At 41.7% G+C, this 14478-nt stretch overlaps 1 protein-coding gene across 1 annotated transcript in view; it reads right to left on the bottom strand.

The window, feature by feature from the left end:
- The window catches only part of GABRA4 (gamma-aminobutyric acid type A receptor subunit alpha4), a 69711-nt gene extending 55676 nt beyond the window's left edge, over positions 1-14035 (bottom strand). Inside the window, exons 1-2 of the mRNA XM_015072318.3 lie at positions 13895-14035; positions 13352-13470 (exon numbers count right to left, since the gene is read on the bottom strand). Of these exons, the coding sequence (XP_014927804.1) occupies positions 13352-13470; positions 13895-13980 (205 nt within the window). The 5' untranslated portion in view covers positions 13981-14035. The remainder of the gene's footprint in view (positions 1-13351; positions 13471-13894) is intronic.
- Between the last annotated feature and the right edge of the window lie 443 nt (positions 14036-14478).

The raw sequence follows: 14478 nt of genomic DNA, 5'->3' as shown, positions 1-14478 counted from the left end.
CCATGAACCGCAAGATCATGACAAGAGCTGAAGTTGGATGCCTAACTGACTGAGCCACCCAGGCACCCCAATAATGGCTATTTTCAAATTCTTACATAATTCTTTCTTAATGATTCTTGAAAAACGTTTGCCTTCAGAATTACAATCCTAGTATTGTTGAGTTAGTTTGTGGCATTATTCAGTATTTGCTTTATATGATCACATAGGTCTTTCAGACAAGCTAGATTCTGAAGATATGATTGGTAAAGAGATTTCATTTGGACATTCATTCAATAAACATCTATTGAGTGAGCACCTGCTGTGTGCCAGGTTCCATACTAGGCCCTGGTGCTTCAGTAGGAAACAAGACTTAAGAGCTTCCTGCCTCAGGGAGTTAATGTGCTATTAGAGAAGTCTGAGTATAAGTAATCAAGAAATAAATTACATGGGAGGATCTTGTCATTCATAAGAGATATAAAACAGGCTGGTAATTGAGTTAGAGACTGGGAAAGCCTAGATGTTGTAGCCCTTCTTCAAAGCAGTAACTTTTAAACTGAGACCTGGAGGGTAAGCATGAGGCATTGGAGGAACTGAGAGAATTGCATCACAGGCCATAAAGAACTTCAGGGAAGAAAGCCTAGAGGCGGGAGAGGCCTTAGTGTGCTTGGGGACTAGGAAAGAGGCCAGTGTGGCTGGGGCCAAGCAGGTAAGGAAGAAAATGATAAGAAATGAAAGCATAAGCAGAATGAAAACCAGAGTCAGGGGACAGAGATCCGCACCTGAGCTGATATTCTAAAGTGGCATCTTTTAAGCAACATATTTATACTACACATTATGGTGACAGTTGTTAAAACTACATGGAAAAGAACTATTAGAGATCCCAGTGACAGATGGGCAACACATAAAGAGGTTGTTATGGGCTGAATTATGCTCTTTCCGAATTCATATGTTGAAGTCCTAACCCCCAGTACCTCAGAATGTACCTGTATTTGGAGTTAGGGTCTTTAAAAAAGGGAATGAGGTTGCGGCGCCTGGGTGGCGCAGTCGGTTAAGCGTCCGGCTTCAGCCAGGTCACGATCTCGCGGTCCGTGAGTTCAAGCCCCGCGTCAGGCTCTGGGCTGATGGCTCGGAGCCTGGAGCCTGTTTCCGATTCTGTGTCTCCCTCTCTCTCTGCCCCTCCCCCGTTCATGCTCTGTCTCTCTCTGTCCCAAAAATAAAAATAAAAACGTTGAAAAAAAAATTTAAAAAAAGGGGGAATGAGGTTAAAATGAGGTCATTAAGATGGGTTCTAATCCAATGTGACTGGTGTCCTTCTAAGAAGAGGAGATTAGGACACAGAAACACACAGAAGAAAGACCATGTGAATGAAGACAGAGAAGATAGCCATCCACAAGCAAAGGAGAGTGGACTTAGAAGAAACCAACCCTCTGCTGACATCTTGAACTCGCTGCCGTTTAAGCCACCCTGTCTGTAGTATTTTGTTATGGCAGCCCAAACAAAAGAATACAGAAATGCAAAAGAAACAATTTTTCCCTGTTCTTTCCCAACGTTTTCTCCCTCTGATATTCAGTACAGCTCTGCCTTAGGCTGTGAGGAAGTTTGTTTTTTATCCCTTCATCATTGGGAGGCCATCAAGAGTCTGAAGTAAGGAAATTATGTGACCTGAATTATATTTTTTATAAAATCCCTCTGGCAGTTGTACGGACAATAAATTATAGGGAGGCAAGTGTAGAAGAAGGGCTCTTATAAGAGGCTGACAGCAGCCTAGCCTAGCCGAGAAATGATGGTGGTCTATACTGGGAATATGGCAGTGGGGATGGAGTGTGGACAGATCAGTGGGCATGCTGGTGTGAAACTAACTCACCGGGAATGGGTTTTTTTCCAAAGAGCAATAAACAGAGATATAATATTCTATGTATTGAAGGCCTACTACATGCCAGGCAGGATACTAGCCTCTTTCCATATACTATTTCATTTAATTTTCACAATACCCTCCCAGGGTGATATTATCGTGAGGATTTTATGGATCTGGAAACTGAGCTCACAGAATTTAAATATAATAAGCCAGAGCCAGAATTATAACCCCCTTGTAGTGATCTCCAAAATATGTTCTGGCTTTACTATGCTAATGACATCATTAAATAAGAAACAATAATTAATTGCTTATATAATTTTCTATCTACAACATAACATGCCATACCTAAATTTCCTAAATTTTGTTTATGTTACACCTAAATTTTGTTTATGCTTAAGTTCTGAACTGTGTTCTTGCATCTCTTTCTATGTCTTTGCTCTTATCATAGCTTGTTTGATTCTTTCTTTCTCCCCTTAACAGTAAAATGAAATCTTAATGCTCCTTGAAGTTCCCAACTAGTATAGCACATTGCACATACTAGGTGGTCAATAACTATGTGTCCGTGTTCTTAGTATCACCGCACTAGTGATTCAAAAACTTCCCAAAAAGAAAAATTACTTGGATTCATGTGTTACACCAGTTAAGCTAAAAATATTTCCTGATTAAAGCTGAAACTGTGTCTTATTTATATTTGTATCCTTTCCCAGAACTAATCTCCGGCCTTAAACGTAATAGGTTTCCAATAAATCAGTTTTCTATGAATAATGGTCGCTATGTAATTAAGAGCAATTCTTAGAGACGCTTCCTCTAACACTACTGTTTAGGATGTTCAAATCAACCTTACTAAGAGCATAATTACATAGAAACCAGATAATTTTGAGCTTGGAAGGACTTCTCATAATGTTACATGCATTTGTGTAACATCAAAGACATATTTTATTTAAAAAATCTGACTTCTTTGGTAATAGGGAAGTGATTTTTAATCTGCAAAATGTAGTTGGCATTTTGTAAGGCAAACAAAGTGATCTGCAATAGTCTTTGAAAGAAAGAACCAAGACTACTAAGATCAAATGCAAAGGAATATTCCCATCTTATTAATGAATCTAACGTGGGTGCAAAGTAGGAAGACAATTAATAATATATGAGATAATTTTCCACTATTAACTTTACTTCAGCTGTACAGACCTGGTCAAAGGATATAACGATTTAATTTCTTGCCCAATAACAGGGTCCAATTTGCTGTCACACCAGGAAAAAGACCTAATGTGTCTGGCTGATTATGGAAATGGTTAATCCTGTTCACATTTTGTCCCCAGCTATGCATTTGAGGACATATTTATGGTTTTCCAGCCACTTAAATTCATGCATCAAGCTACATCTTACAAAACACTGCTGATGTATTTCCAAAACTCAAGAGATTTAACGTATTTAGGAGGTACAATAACAACAAGGAATCTTGAGTGATATATTTAAAGAAATCTATAATTTAGTTTGTCATCAAAAAATACAGAAATGCTAGCCTTCCTGCCTGGTAAACAAAGAAAAGGTATCCATTGATGTCACAGAGAAAACAGAATGCTATAGAGTTTTACTTAAATGACATTAAAGATTAGTGCTTCCTATGTCCTATGATCCTTCTATCAACCCAGGTCACCTTTTTAAATAATTAAAGTATTTAAATAAATAAGAAAAGCATTTAAAAAACCAATGAAATCAGGGCCAAAGATGAAAAATGCAATTCACAGAAAGAAAATCTTTGTAGGCATTAAAGGTTTGAGAAGACATCCAACCACATTAGAAACCAGAAAATTCTAATTATTTCACAATCAAAGACCATTTCAAGTATGGTTGAAGGGTTTGTGGATCCTGAATCTCATATTCATTGTAAATGAGAGTTTTAATTTGTAAAACTACCACAGAAAACAGTTTGGCATTATCTCATCAAGTTGAACTCCCACTTACACTAAGATCCAGAAAAATCCATTCCTGGATGTATATGCAAAAGAAACTTTTGCACATTTACAGCAGGAAATTTGGGCCAGAATATTCACAGCAACACAATCTTGGAAACAAGCAAAATGCCTACTGCCAACAGAGAAGATGAATAAACTAGTTCCTATGAAGTGGGAATATCACACAGCAGTCAAATGAATGATCCATAGCAATATGCATCAGCAAGAATGAACCTTAGCATACACAATTAAGTGGGGGGAGAAAAACACCAAAAGCTCATATATAACATGTTCCAAGCCAATACATTTCCTAATTTAAAAATTTAAAAATTGAGCCAAAATGAGATTCAAAGAAAACCTATGAAATAATTTAAAAAGGACTTGGAGCGGTGGTTGCTTCCGATGGGGCAGACAGGGAGAAAAGATGAAGGAGACTACATAGCAGGATGGAAGTTATCAAAGTTGTACAGTTTAATGATTGAACTGGTGTCTACTCTATCGCAGTGAATGAGTCCATAGATGGATGGGTAGTTAAAAATAAGGTTATGTGTGGACCGATAATGGATGTTATTGGTGAACCAAGTACTTTTAATCCAGAATCCAATTCCGTGCAAAAGAGGCTTTTAAAAATAAATACAATAAAAAGGCCCAGGCAGTAATATCATGCCGGTTGATGTATTTTTCACCTAAAAGGAAACTAACAACCCAGGGAAATATTATCTAAATAAATATCCATAAAGTTGCAAATAGGCTCTATCTAGAGTTTACAGGGCCTACTTTGGGAAACACCAAAGGCATGTTGCGTATCCTTGCCCTGCCCGAAAGAAAATGCAAATATACGATAGAGAGCAGCAGTACATCTTTTTTGCTAAACTGAGAGAACAAAGTACATTCCTGTTCTGGTTTCTATAGTCCCTTGTCTTTCTCTCAGTTATTCCTTCCCTCCATTGTAATATTAACGTACCCCCTACTAGGTGATCCCCTACAGATGTATTCTGATATTTCTCATCTGAAAAGAAGGCAACCTTCCCTCTTCCTCTTGCTTTTCATCTCGTGAACTTCTGGGGAAAACAAATCCATTATTGCCTCTCATTCTTCCTTTTCTATTCACTCTACCATCTCTCATAACCTGGTTTTCATGCCCAGGATCCACGAAAATCCCTTTTGTCAATATCATTCATATCTCTGACACAATTCCCACAGATTTAAAAAAATAATTTAATCTCTCCCACTTTTATCAACTTTTTTTTTTATTTTATTTTTGGGACAGACAGAGACAGAGCATGAACGGGGGAGGGGCAGAGAGAGAGGGAGACACAGAATCGGAAACAGGCTCCAGGCTCTGAGCCATCAGCCCAGAGCCCGACACGGGGCTCGAACTCACGGACCGCGAGATCGTGACCTGGTTGAAGTCGGACCGCGAGATCGTGACCTGGCTGAAGTCAGACACTTATCCGACTGCGCCACCCAGGCGCCCCTAATCTCTCCCACTTTTAAACAGGCTCAGGTCATGATCTCACAGCTTGTGAGTTCAAGCCCGGCATCAGGCTCTGTGCTGAAGCCCAGAGCCTGGAGCCTGCTTCGGATTCGGTGTCTCCCTCCCTCTCTACCCTCCTCTGCTTGCACTCTGTCTCGGTCTCTCTTTCTCTCTCTCTCTTTCTCAAAAAAATAAGCATTAGAAATATTAAAAATAAGTGAAAATAGAAAGGCTCTCTTGATCCTACTTCTCCTTCCATTTACCACCCCATTTCTCTGCTGCCCCGTACAATAATTTAATACAAATGTCCAAAGACTCCTCCCATTCTTTCAATGCCTCCCAATCAGACCTCCACACCCATCACAGCACCAAAACTGCTCCTGTCAAAATCACTGACCATGCAGATATTGCTGAATGTAGTGATCAATTTTATGTTCTTATCTTTCTTAATCTGTCAGGAGCATTAAGAAGTAAATGATCAATCCCACCTCCTTTTTTTTTTAATTTTTAATGTTTATTTATTTTGGGGAGAGAGAGACAGAGTGTGAGTGGGGGAGGGGCAGAGAGAGAGAGGGAGACACAGAATCCTAAGCAGTTTCCTGGCTCTGAGCTGTCAGCAAAGAACCTGAGGCAGGGCTCAAACCCACGAATGCTGAGATCATGACCTGAGCTGAAGTCAGTCGTCTAACTGACTGAGCCACCCAGGCCCCCCCCACCACTTTTTTTTAAAAATTTTTAAATGTTTATTTTTGAGGGGGGGGAGAGGGAGTCCTCTTTTTCTTTTAAGTTTATTTATTTTGAGAGAAGAGAGAGTGGGGAGGGGCAGTGAAAGGGGGAGATACAGAATCCCAAGCAGACTCCACACCATCAGCAAAGATGGCTGGAACTTATGAACTCTGAGATAATGACCTGAATGACACCAAGAGTCCGAGGCTTAACCGACTGAGACACCCATGCACCCCCACCTCCTATTCTAAACAAATATCTATATCTATCTATTTATATTTATATATTTTTAATTTAACATCCAGTATGCATACTCTGAGATTTTCCTCCTACCCAAAGGCCACTCCTCACTTGGTCTTCCTGAGACAGAGATTCCTCTTCTCTCCCACCTCTTAACACTGGAGACTTCAGAGTCCTATATTTGTACCTCTTCTCTATCATCCTTAATCTCTTGATGATTCCTTTAGTCTTATGGCTTTAAATACCATATATAGTGACATACCAATCGTCCCTGCTTTTCAGACTTACCTCCACTTAATGTCCAATCGGCATCTCAAATTTAACATATCCACATACAAATTGTTCATCCACACCCCAAATCTGCTTCTGCCGCAGTGTCGGCAAATCTATTTCTCCAGGCGTTCAAGTCAAAAACTTTGGAGTCAGATTTGACCCCTCCCTTTTCCTCACATCCCACATCCTAGCTGTCGTCAGTGGACTAGACCTTTGAAACATAGCCAGAAACCCATCATTTCTTCCAACTTTACAAGCTTCACTGCCACCAGCTTGGTCAAAATATCCATCATCTCTCACCTAGTTAATTGTGAAGACCTCTCTGCCTTTGCCCTTGACCCTGAGTGCCTGTTGTCAATACAAAATCCAAGGTGGGCTTTTGAAAATTAGGCAGTTCAGGTTTTGCCCCTGTTGGAATCTCTCTAATCACTTCTGATGTGAATCACAGTAAAAGCAAAGTCCTTACCAGCTTGCAAAGCTTTACACAACCTCATCTTTGTATCACACTAACCCCTTCTTACTCTTCAGTCCTGCTAAACTTTACTGCAGCGACACTGATTTCCATGCTTAGCACTTTGGCACATAGAGTTCCTTCAACCCAAATGTGGCTTATGCTTTTACCTATACTTAGAATCACTGTTCAAATACCACCTTCTCAGGTGCCTGGGTGGCTCAGTCGGTTAAGTGCCTGACTCTTGGTTTTGGCTCAGGTCATGATCTCACGGCTCCTAGGTTCAAGCCCCACGTGGGATTCTACACTGACAGCATAGAGCCTGCTTGGGATTCTCTCGCTCTCTCTCTGGCCCTCTCCTACTCATTCTCTTTCTCTCTCTCTCCCTCCCTCTCTCACAAAATAAATAAACTTTAAAAATCACCTTCTCAACGAAGTCTTTCTTACCAACTTTGTTAAAACTGCAACTCCTCCCTGCTTTATATTACTCCATAGCAGTTATCGACTTCTGACACTCTATATTTTATTTATTTCTGTTGTTCATTTTCTGTCCCTTTCACTAAAGTGTCAGCTCATGAAGGTAGGGAACTGCATCTCTTTTGTTCACTAATGCATTCCAGTGCCATCCTAGAATCATGCCTGGCACATATTATATGATTAGTAAGTAGTTAATGAAAAGTGAACCAAATGAAATATCTTCATGTGGCCAGACTTATCTTACTTACGTCTTGGAAGGTTTTGAAAAAGGTTTTTCTCATCCCTCCTTCCTAAGACATTCCATTCTCTTGACTTCTAGAAATTCACACTCTCCTAGTGCCCACCTACATATCACAGTCTCCTCTTTTACATCCTTCTCTGGCAATTCTGTTTTCTACCTTTCCTCAACTGTTAATGCTCTTGGAGGTTTGGTTCAGGGCTCTTTGTGCCTTCATACTCTTCTTTAGCATCTATTCTCACAGTGTTATATGCTGGTGACTCTTGCATATCTCTAAACAAAACTCTTGTCTGATATCCAAACAAGTACAACCGCTAGGACTCCATATATGTATCCTAAACTCAACGTATCCACACATGATTTCTTGATTTCACGCCCATCTCTCTTCTTCCTCCCCACCTCCCTAATTTAAATAACACCTTCCTCTGCCCATTTTCTCAAAATAAAAATCCAGGGGTCATTTTTTGATTCCTCACTTTCCTTTACCACCCCTATGAAATCCAGCACCAATTAATAGTTCGATTATATTTCCAAAATGTATCTTAATTTTTTTCACTTAACTCCATTTTACTACATCTACATTTACTACAACCCACCACTAACTTCAGAGAACCTCCCATCCCTCACCACACACACACACACACACACACACACACACACACACACACACAAACCTTCTTCATTGGTCTCTTTGCTTCCAGTATTGCCCAACCTCTATATCCTTCCTTTTATTAAGCAGCAGTCAGAGGAATCATGATACAAAGTCACACCAAGTCATTCATTCTCTCCACCTAAAAAACTCCAATGGCTTCCGGGTTCACTAAAAGAAAGATCTAAACTCTTTTACTAAAGGTCTTGCATGATCTGGTCTTTGTTTACCATCACAAGCTAGAACTGTGAGAATCTTCCTCTTGCTTTCTTACTACCTTCATGGAACTCCCTTTCCCGGACTCCCTTCATTGCCTATATCACACTAAATTCTTATCTACCTTAGGATCCTTAAACTTGCCTTTTTGTTCTATCTGAGAACAACTATTGCTTACCTTTTCTATATCTGTCACCCTTAGGTCTCAGCTTAAGAGACTTTCTTGACCACTGTGCTGAAATAGACCCCTTATCCAATTTATTCTCTATCTTAGCATGCTATTGGATTGTCCCATGGGGAGATCTTTAATTATTTAGTTGTTTCTCTGTAGTTTTATCTCTCTACTACACTGCTTAGCCATATAGTTCACGAGGGCCTGTGTCTGATTCAGAATTACATCTTTACAAGCTCACATTGTTCCTGATACATAGTGGTCTCAATAGGTATTGGTTCAACAAATGAATGCATAAGTGGGTGTGACAAATCAAAAGAGAATGAAGCTTTATTTTTCTGTCACCCTGTGGATTTTAAGTGTTCTTTCATCTATATACTTTCAAAAATATATTCTCTGTAGACTCAATAAAGCTAGCACAAGGTTAGTGAATTAATTTAATTTTCAGGTTAGGATATGGATCATGTGAAACATTGCAAGAATATTTTTATTTCTATAGTAAAGATGTTCCAAATATACCAAAGTATATATACTTCTCCATATTTGCTTTCCCATTTTAAAATGTTATTAAAGCTTTAGAATAAAAGTTCTCATTTCACTCCTTTGAGGGAAATGTAGTTTTGCTTATTTTAATAACCTAATTAGAAACAAGAAGGTATGTTAATGAAAATTCCATTCTTGGTAAACAGAGGATGTTTTGAAAAAGCCTTAGAAGTGGATGTCGCAACAGACCAGCTGCCTGGTGTATTAGTGGCCTTGTCTATGAGTAGTTTTAGGGTTCTTGAGAGCAATTCATTGGAACTTTTCTCAGCCACCCCTCTAAGATAGGGAGGATGCCCACCCTGCTTATCTCTGCTAATCTTATTAAGCATTATATGCAAAAAGGTTTTGGGGCACCCAGGAGGCTCAGCTGGTTAAGCGTGGGACCCTTGATTTTCACTGGGGTCATGATCTCACGTGAGTCTGAGCCCCACATCCGGCTCTGCGCTGACAGTGAGGAGCCTGCTTGGGATTCTCTCTCTCTCTCTCTCTCTCTCTCTCTCTCTTTCTCTCTCTCTTTCTCAAAATAAATAAATAAACTTAAAAAAAATGATTCCAAACTATAGAGGACTCCACTAATGTGGAGTTCTACTATGTTGGTGAGCAACCTTGCAAAACTGACCTAATGGTCAGTTCCCATTTCAGGGAGTTTGTGCAAGAGGATCTAAGGCAACTGTCTCCAATTGAAGCATTTATTATTCCAGACCACGTGCCTCAAAAGATGGAAATGCACAAAGGTAGCGTAATCCGGCAGTAAAATGGAAGTGGGTAAGGGCTGACTTCCTAAACGATCTCCTGGTGGTTAGCTATGCATTTTTAAGACCACATGTAACAGTGTGGAAAGTGGCTAAGAGCACAGGGGACTGATTTTCTAGCTTCTTTGTGGAGAGCTTCACTTGTGAGCCACTTCTAAGCAGGTGCAAGCTACTTCAGGATGATGGCAGACTGATTTGTCAGAGGCCAAAAGAACTATACCCCTTCAGAAGTCCCAATCTGGCTTCTCTCACCATGCCTCCTTCCTTCTCTTCTCACCTTTTCCCCTTTTCTTCTCCAATGGGAGAACGTGGGAGACAAGGGAGAGGAGACCCTGGAGGGATGAAAAGAAGAGAACCATTTCAGTTCCTTTTACTTCCCGGTTGCAAGCTGTGCTGCTGAATTAAAAATATGTAATTTAGTTTCCAAATCTATTCCAACCCCTGCCGGCCTACTGAGCAATCACAAACCATCCAATTTCAATTCAAATCTTTGCTTTTAGCTTTATTTTAAATGGAACACAGCTAAGTTGTATAAACAGATATAAAGTAAACGCTCTACAAAGAGCAGAAGTGGGATTAAAGGAACCAGGAAGTAAATCTGTATTTATAGCATACCGGTCAAAATCCGAATTGTTTTCATTTTATTTTTAAAATGCCAAACTTGCCACAAAGTACTGAAATGTCAAAGAAGGGACCAAACTTGCAGCACATCCAAGAGTCTGTGCTAAGTGTGAGTTTTCTTATTATTTTCAGCGATGCTTGTTTATAACATCCTGTAAACAGATTACACAGTTTTCTGCAGGTGAGAATTACTATCCCTCTGTCATGTTTGGAATGCTGTGAATTTACAGAGAATGACCCATTTCTAAAAAGATGAATCACATTTACCACAAATATTTATGAGCATAGCCCAAAAATTGTGTGACACCGTACATTTTTAATGATTAATCAACTGCTAACACTTGAAGTAACATGAATTCCACCTCTTCCCATAAAGCTATAAAAGTATCTCCAGGTGGGTAATGTACATCACCTAGCAGTGACAAGTAAGATGACTAATAATGCCCTTGAGACGTTTCAGCCATATTGCAGCTGGCCAAAATCCAGTAATGGCTCATGTTGACTGATTTCATTCATTTTATTGTCTATATAATATCATGGGAGAGGATAGATGGTTCAAAAGGATTCATCCGCAACGGACACCTTCTTCTTTTTGAGTTATACTTGCATTATAACCAACGGGGGAGACACTATTGTAACTTTTGCCATTTAATAATAAAACCATACCATTTCAGTTGTAACTTTTCACTTTAATTTATGTGCAGGTACATCAATTCTCCAATAAATATTTAAACTCCTGTGATTTCGTATTTCTGTTATTTTTCCCCCTTACTTCAAATGTCAGGTTTAAAACTTTTACGGGCAGATAAATCCTCTTTTATTGAGACAATATAGTCTTTAATGGTATCACATTGTCTGAAATATTCTCGGCAAATTTTTTTCTTGGGGGGTGGGATATATAGTGATAACTTCCCCATCACTTGTGAAAGATCATGCGCTGGCAAATGATTCACTTCTGTAAGGAAGCCTCTTTCCAGATTTGCACGGAGGCAAATGCAGTGCGGAGCATCCTACTGCTGAGGCAATGTGAGGAGAACCTTTCATCCTTCTCATCCATATTTGTCACTGTCAACACGCCAAAAAATCAATTAATACCTTCAATGGCCCCCTAGCACCTTCTCAATAAAATCCAGAAAAAAAGTTGGGGATCAGAAAGCCTGATTCCAGACAACCATTAATATGCTATGTGTCGCTGTAAAATCACTTTCCATTTCTAATCTTCAGTGTCCCCATTTGTCAAATGAGGAGAACCAGACTAGTCAGACTCCAAAGAATCATCCAGCTCCACTCTATCCAATTCTGTTTTACTTCTGATAATTCTTTCAAACCACAGACAGTGTCTAATTCTGTCTTCATTCCCAGGAATGTCCTACTCCCGTTCACTTTCTCTATTCTCTCATCATCCTATCTCTTATACACTCTCAGGAGGAAGCTTGAAGTCCCCTGTGCTGCTAACATCATGTGATGCTCACCACATAGCATCTGATATCATCTCCATCGTCATGGGTTTGTCTCTTATAAATATACAACCTGACCTGGGTTCACATCCTGCCCATGCCACTTACCAACTGTGAACTTGAACTGGTTACTTAGCCTCCCAAGCCTAAATTTCTTCATCTATAAAATGGGGATGGTAATAACTTACTCTCAGTAATGCCTATAAAATGCCTGGTGTATATGCCAATTCAAATAAATAAATAAATAAATACAATATTAGTGCTTATTATTGTTACTCCTACTCCTACTCCTACTCGAGGCTCTTTTAAGACACAGCTTAGGTCTTGATCAACTCATTTCCCAGTAGGCTCAGAGTAGTTGGAAAGAAGAGGGACTTGGTGGTCGGGTCCTGAACTGACACTTGGGATGAAGTCACGTGTTCTCCCTGAACTGGACCCAGCGGGTGTCTGAGGTTAAGAATTGTATCTTCAGATTCTGTGAACACAGTGCCTAGCAAAATGCTTGCCACATAAATTCTCATTATATAAGCAAATGGAATATGAATATGAAAAGGAGCAACCGTAGGGTTAATGGATGCGCAGTAGGGTTAATTAGAGCTACTGTAAAATACTTAAGGAAGAAATAAAGCTGAAACACCTCTAACTCCAAAGTCTTGGGAGGGAAGTAAATGACCTCTCCCCAAATGAAGTAAAAATTGATCCCACTGTGTAAGAGAACAGGAAAGGACTGGGTTCTCTAGCAGAGCAGGCAGCTTCGTGCCCCAGATTCTTGTCCTAGGTAGAGCACGGTGGCGAGGTTTTGGCAGAGGAACAAATACCACGTGGGAGGACAAGGGACTTCGGATCAGTTGCCTCAAGTGCAACCAGCTCTGAGCGAAGCGGCCAGGTGCAGGGGAAGTCCGTTCTCAGGGCACAGCGCAGCTGGGCAGCCGAGCCCCACGTTCCCGTTTTTGACTCTTTCTCTCCAACCTCCCCCACCCAGCAGTCAGGTCCCGGAAGGTAATTAGTGTGGGGGAGACTCAGAGCAAAGCTTCTGAGTCTGCAGGGAGATGGGAAAGTAAGGGTGGAGGCGGTCTTCTTGTCAGAGGTCTCATCAAGGTGGGGGGGCGGGGAGAGAGAGGAAGGGAGGGAGGGAGAGAGAGAGAGAGAGAGGGGAAGAGATTTTCCATTTTTGCACTCGAGGCATACCTAATGATATTCCCACAGACAGACAGACAGGCAGACCGAGAGAGGGACAGACAGGACACACTTGAGCGTTTGAAATCTTTCATACCCCCAAATCCAGGACGCAGCCTGTTGTCATAACCATCGAGTAAGCTGTCCAGGATGCGGGTAAAATTTTCCGGGCATAATTTCTCCTCCTTTTGGTTTTGTCCTGGGGATTCGTTTAAACTGCAAACGCAAAAAAAAAAAAAAAAAAAAAAAAAGAAAAAAAAGAAAGAAAAAAAAGAAAAAAGAAAACGGCGTAAGGGGTTGTTTTAAGAATCGATTACAGAACAGGTGGAAACAGGTTTATCTTCTAGGGAAAGAGACTTTTGCCCCAAGCTACAAGAGGCAGGTCTGAAGGATGGGGGGACAGAGAAATGGTCGGGAAAGGCGCACCCTGAGCACACGCACCCCCAAACCCACACTCTTCTTGCACCCGGTGCCCCTTCTGCTCTCCGCGTCTACGCGGTCACAGAAAAGCCTAGCTTCGGTCCCTGACCTTACAGCGGAAACAGGAGGGTCTGGTTTGCCCTGGGAGGGGCGGCGGCCGGAGGGGGCTCGGAGCTGGCCACTTCTCCACCCTTGCCCCTCAGGACCCCAAAGAACTCACCAAGCCGCCAGGCAAAGGAAGTGCAGGAGGGCGAAACTGACCCGGGAGGACGTGGCGATCGCGGGTACCTTCTTGGCAGAAACCATCTTTGCAACATGCCATACTTTAAGCCTGTTCACGTTTCCAGGCTCTCAAGATGCCCTGAGCAGGGTGCGAGGCGAGGGCAGAGGCTCTCCGCGGCGTGCGCACACTCGCGCTCACACTCGCCCGCGCTCACACTCGCCCGCGCTCAGCCAGCCCGAGCCGCGGTGGGCGCGTGTGTGCACGCGGGCCAGGGGGAGGCGGAACCTGCCTTTCCTCGCCCCCTCCTTTTCTCGCTGAGCTCTCAATGTGTATGGAGAGCTATGTATACCGCTCAACACCCTTTCGTGCCCGCACCGTGGAGCCTCCGAGGTTAACCTCAGCGCGCTGGCACGGAAAGGCTGAGCGAGTTCTTCCCAACCTTGAACTCTGGATTTCCGCCCCTCCTGGCGTCCTCCGCCCCCAACCCTAAGCGGGTCCCCGCCCACAGCAGTGCCTAGCCTCCACTTTTCCCTCCCCCCCCCCCCCCCCCGCTTCCTGCTGGGATTTGGATTTCACCAACG

Source organism: Acinonyx jubatus, chromosome B1 (genome assembly GCF_027475565.1).
Source record: "Acinonyx jubatus isolate Ajub_Pintada_27869175 chromosome B1, VMU_Ajub_asm_v1.0, whole genome shotgun sequence".
NCBI classification, from domain to species: Eukaryota; Metazoa; Chordata; class Mammalia; order Carnivora; family Felidae; genus Acinonyx; species Acinonyx jubatus.
The sequence above is the reverse complement of the archived record's forward strand: the minus strand, read 5'-3'. Positions and strand labels throughout refer to the sequence as shown.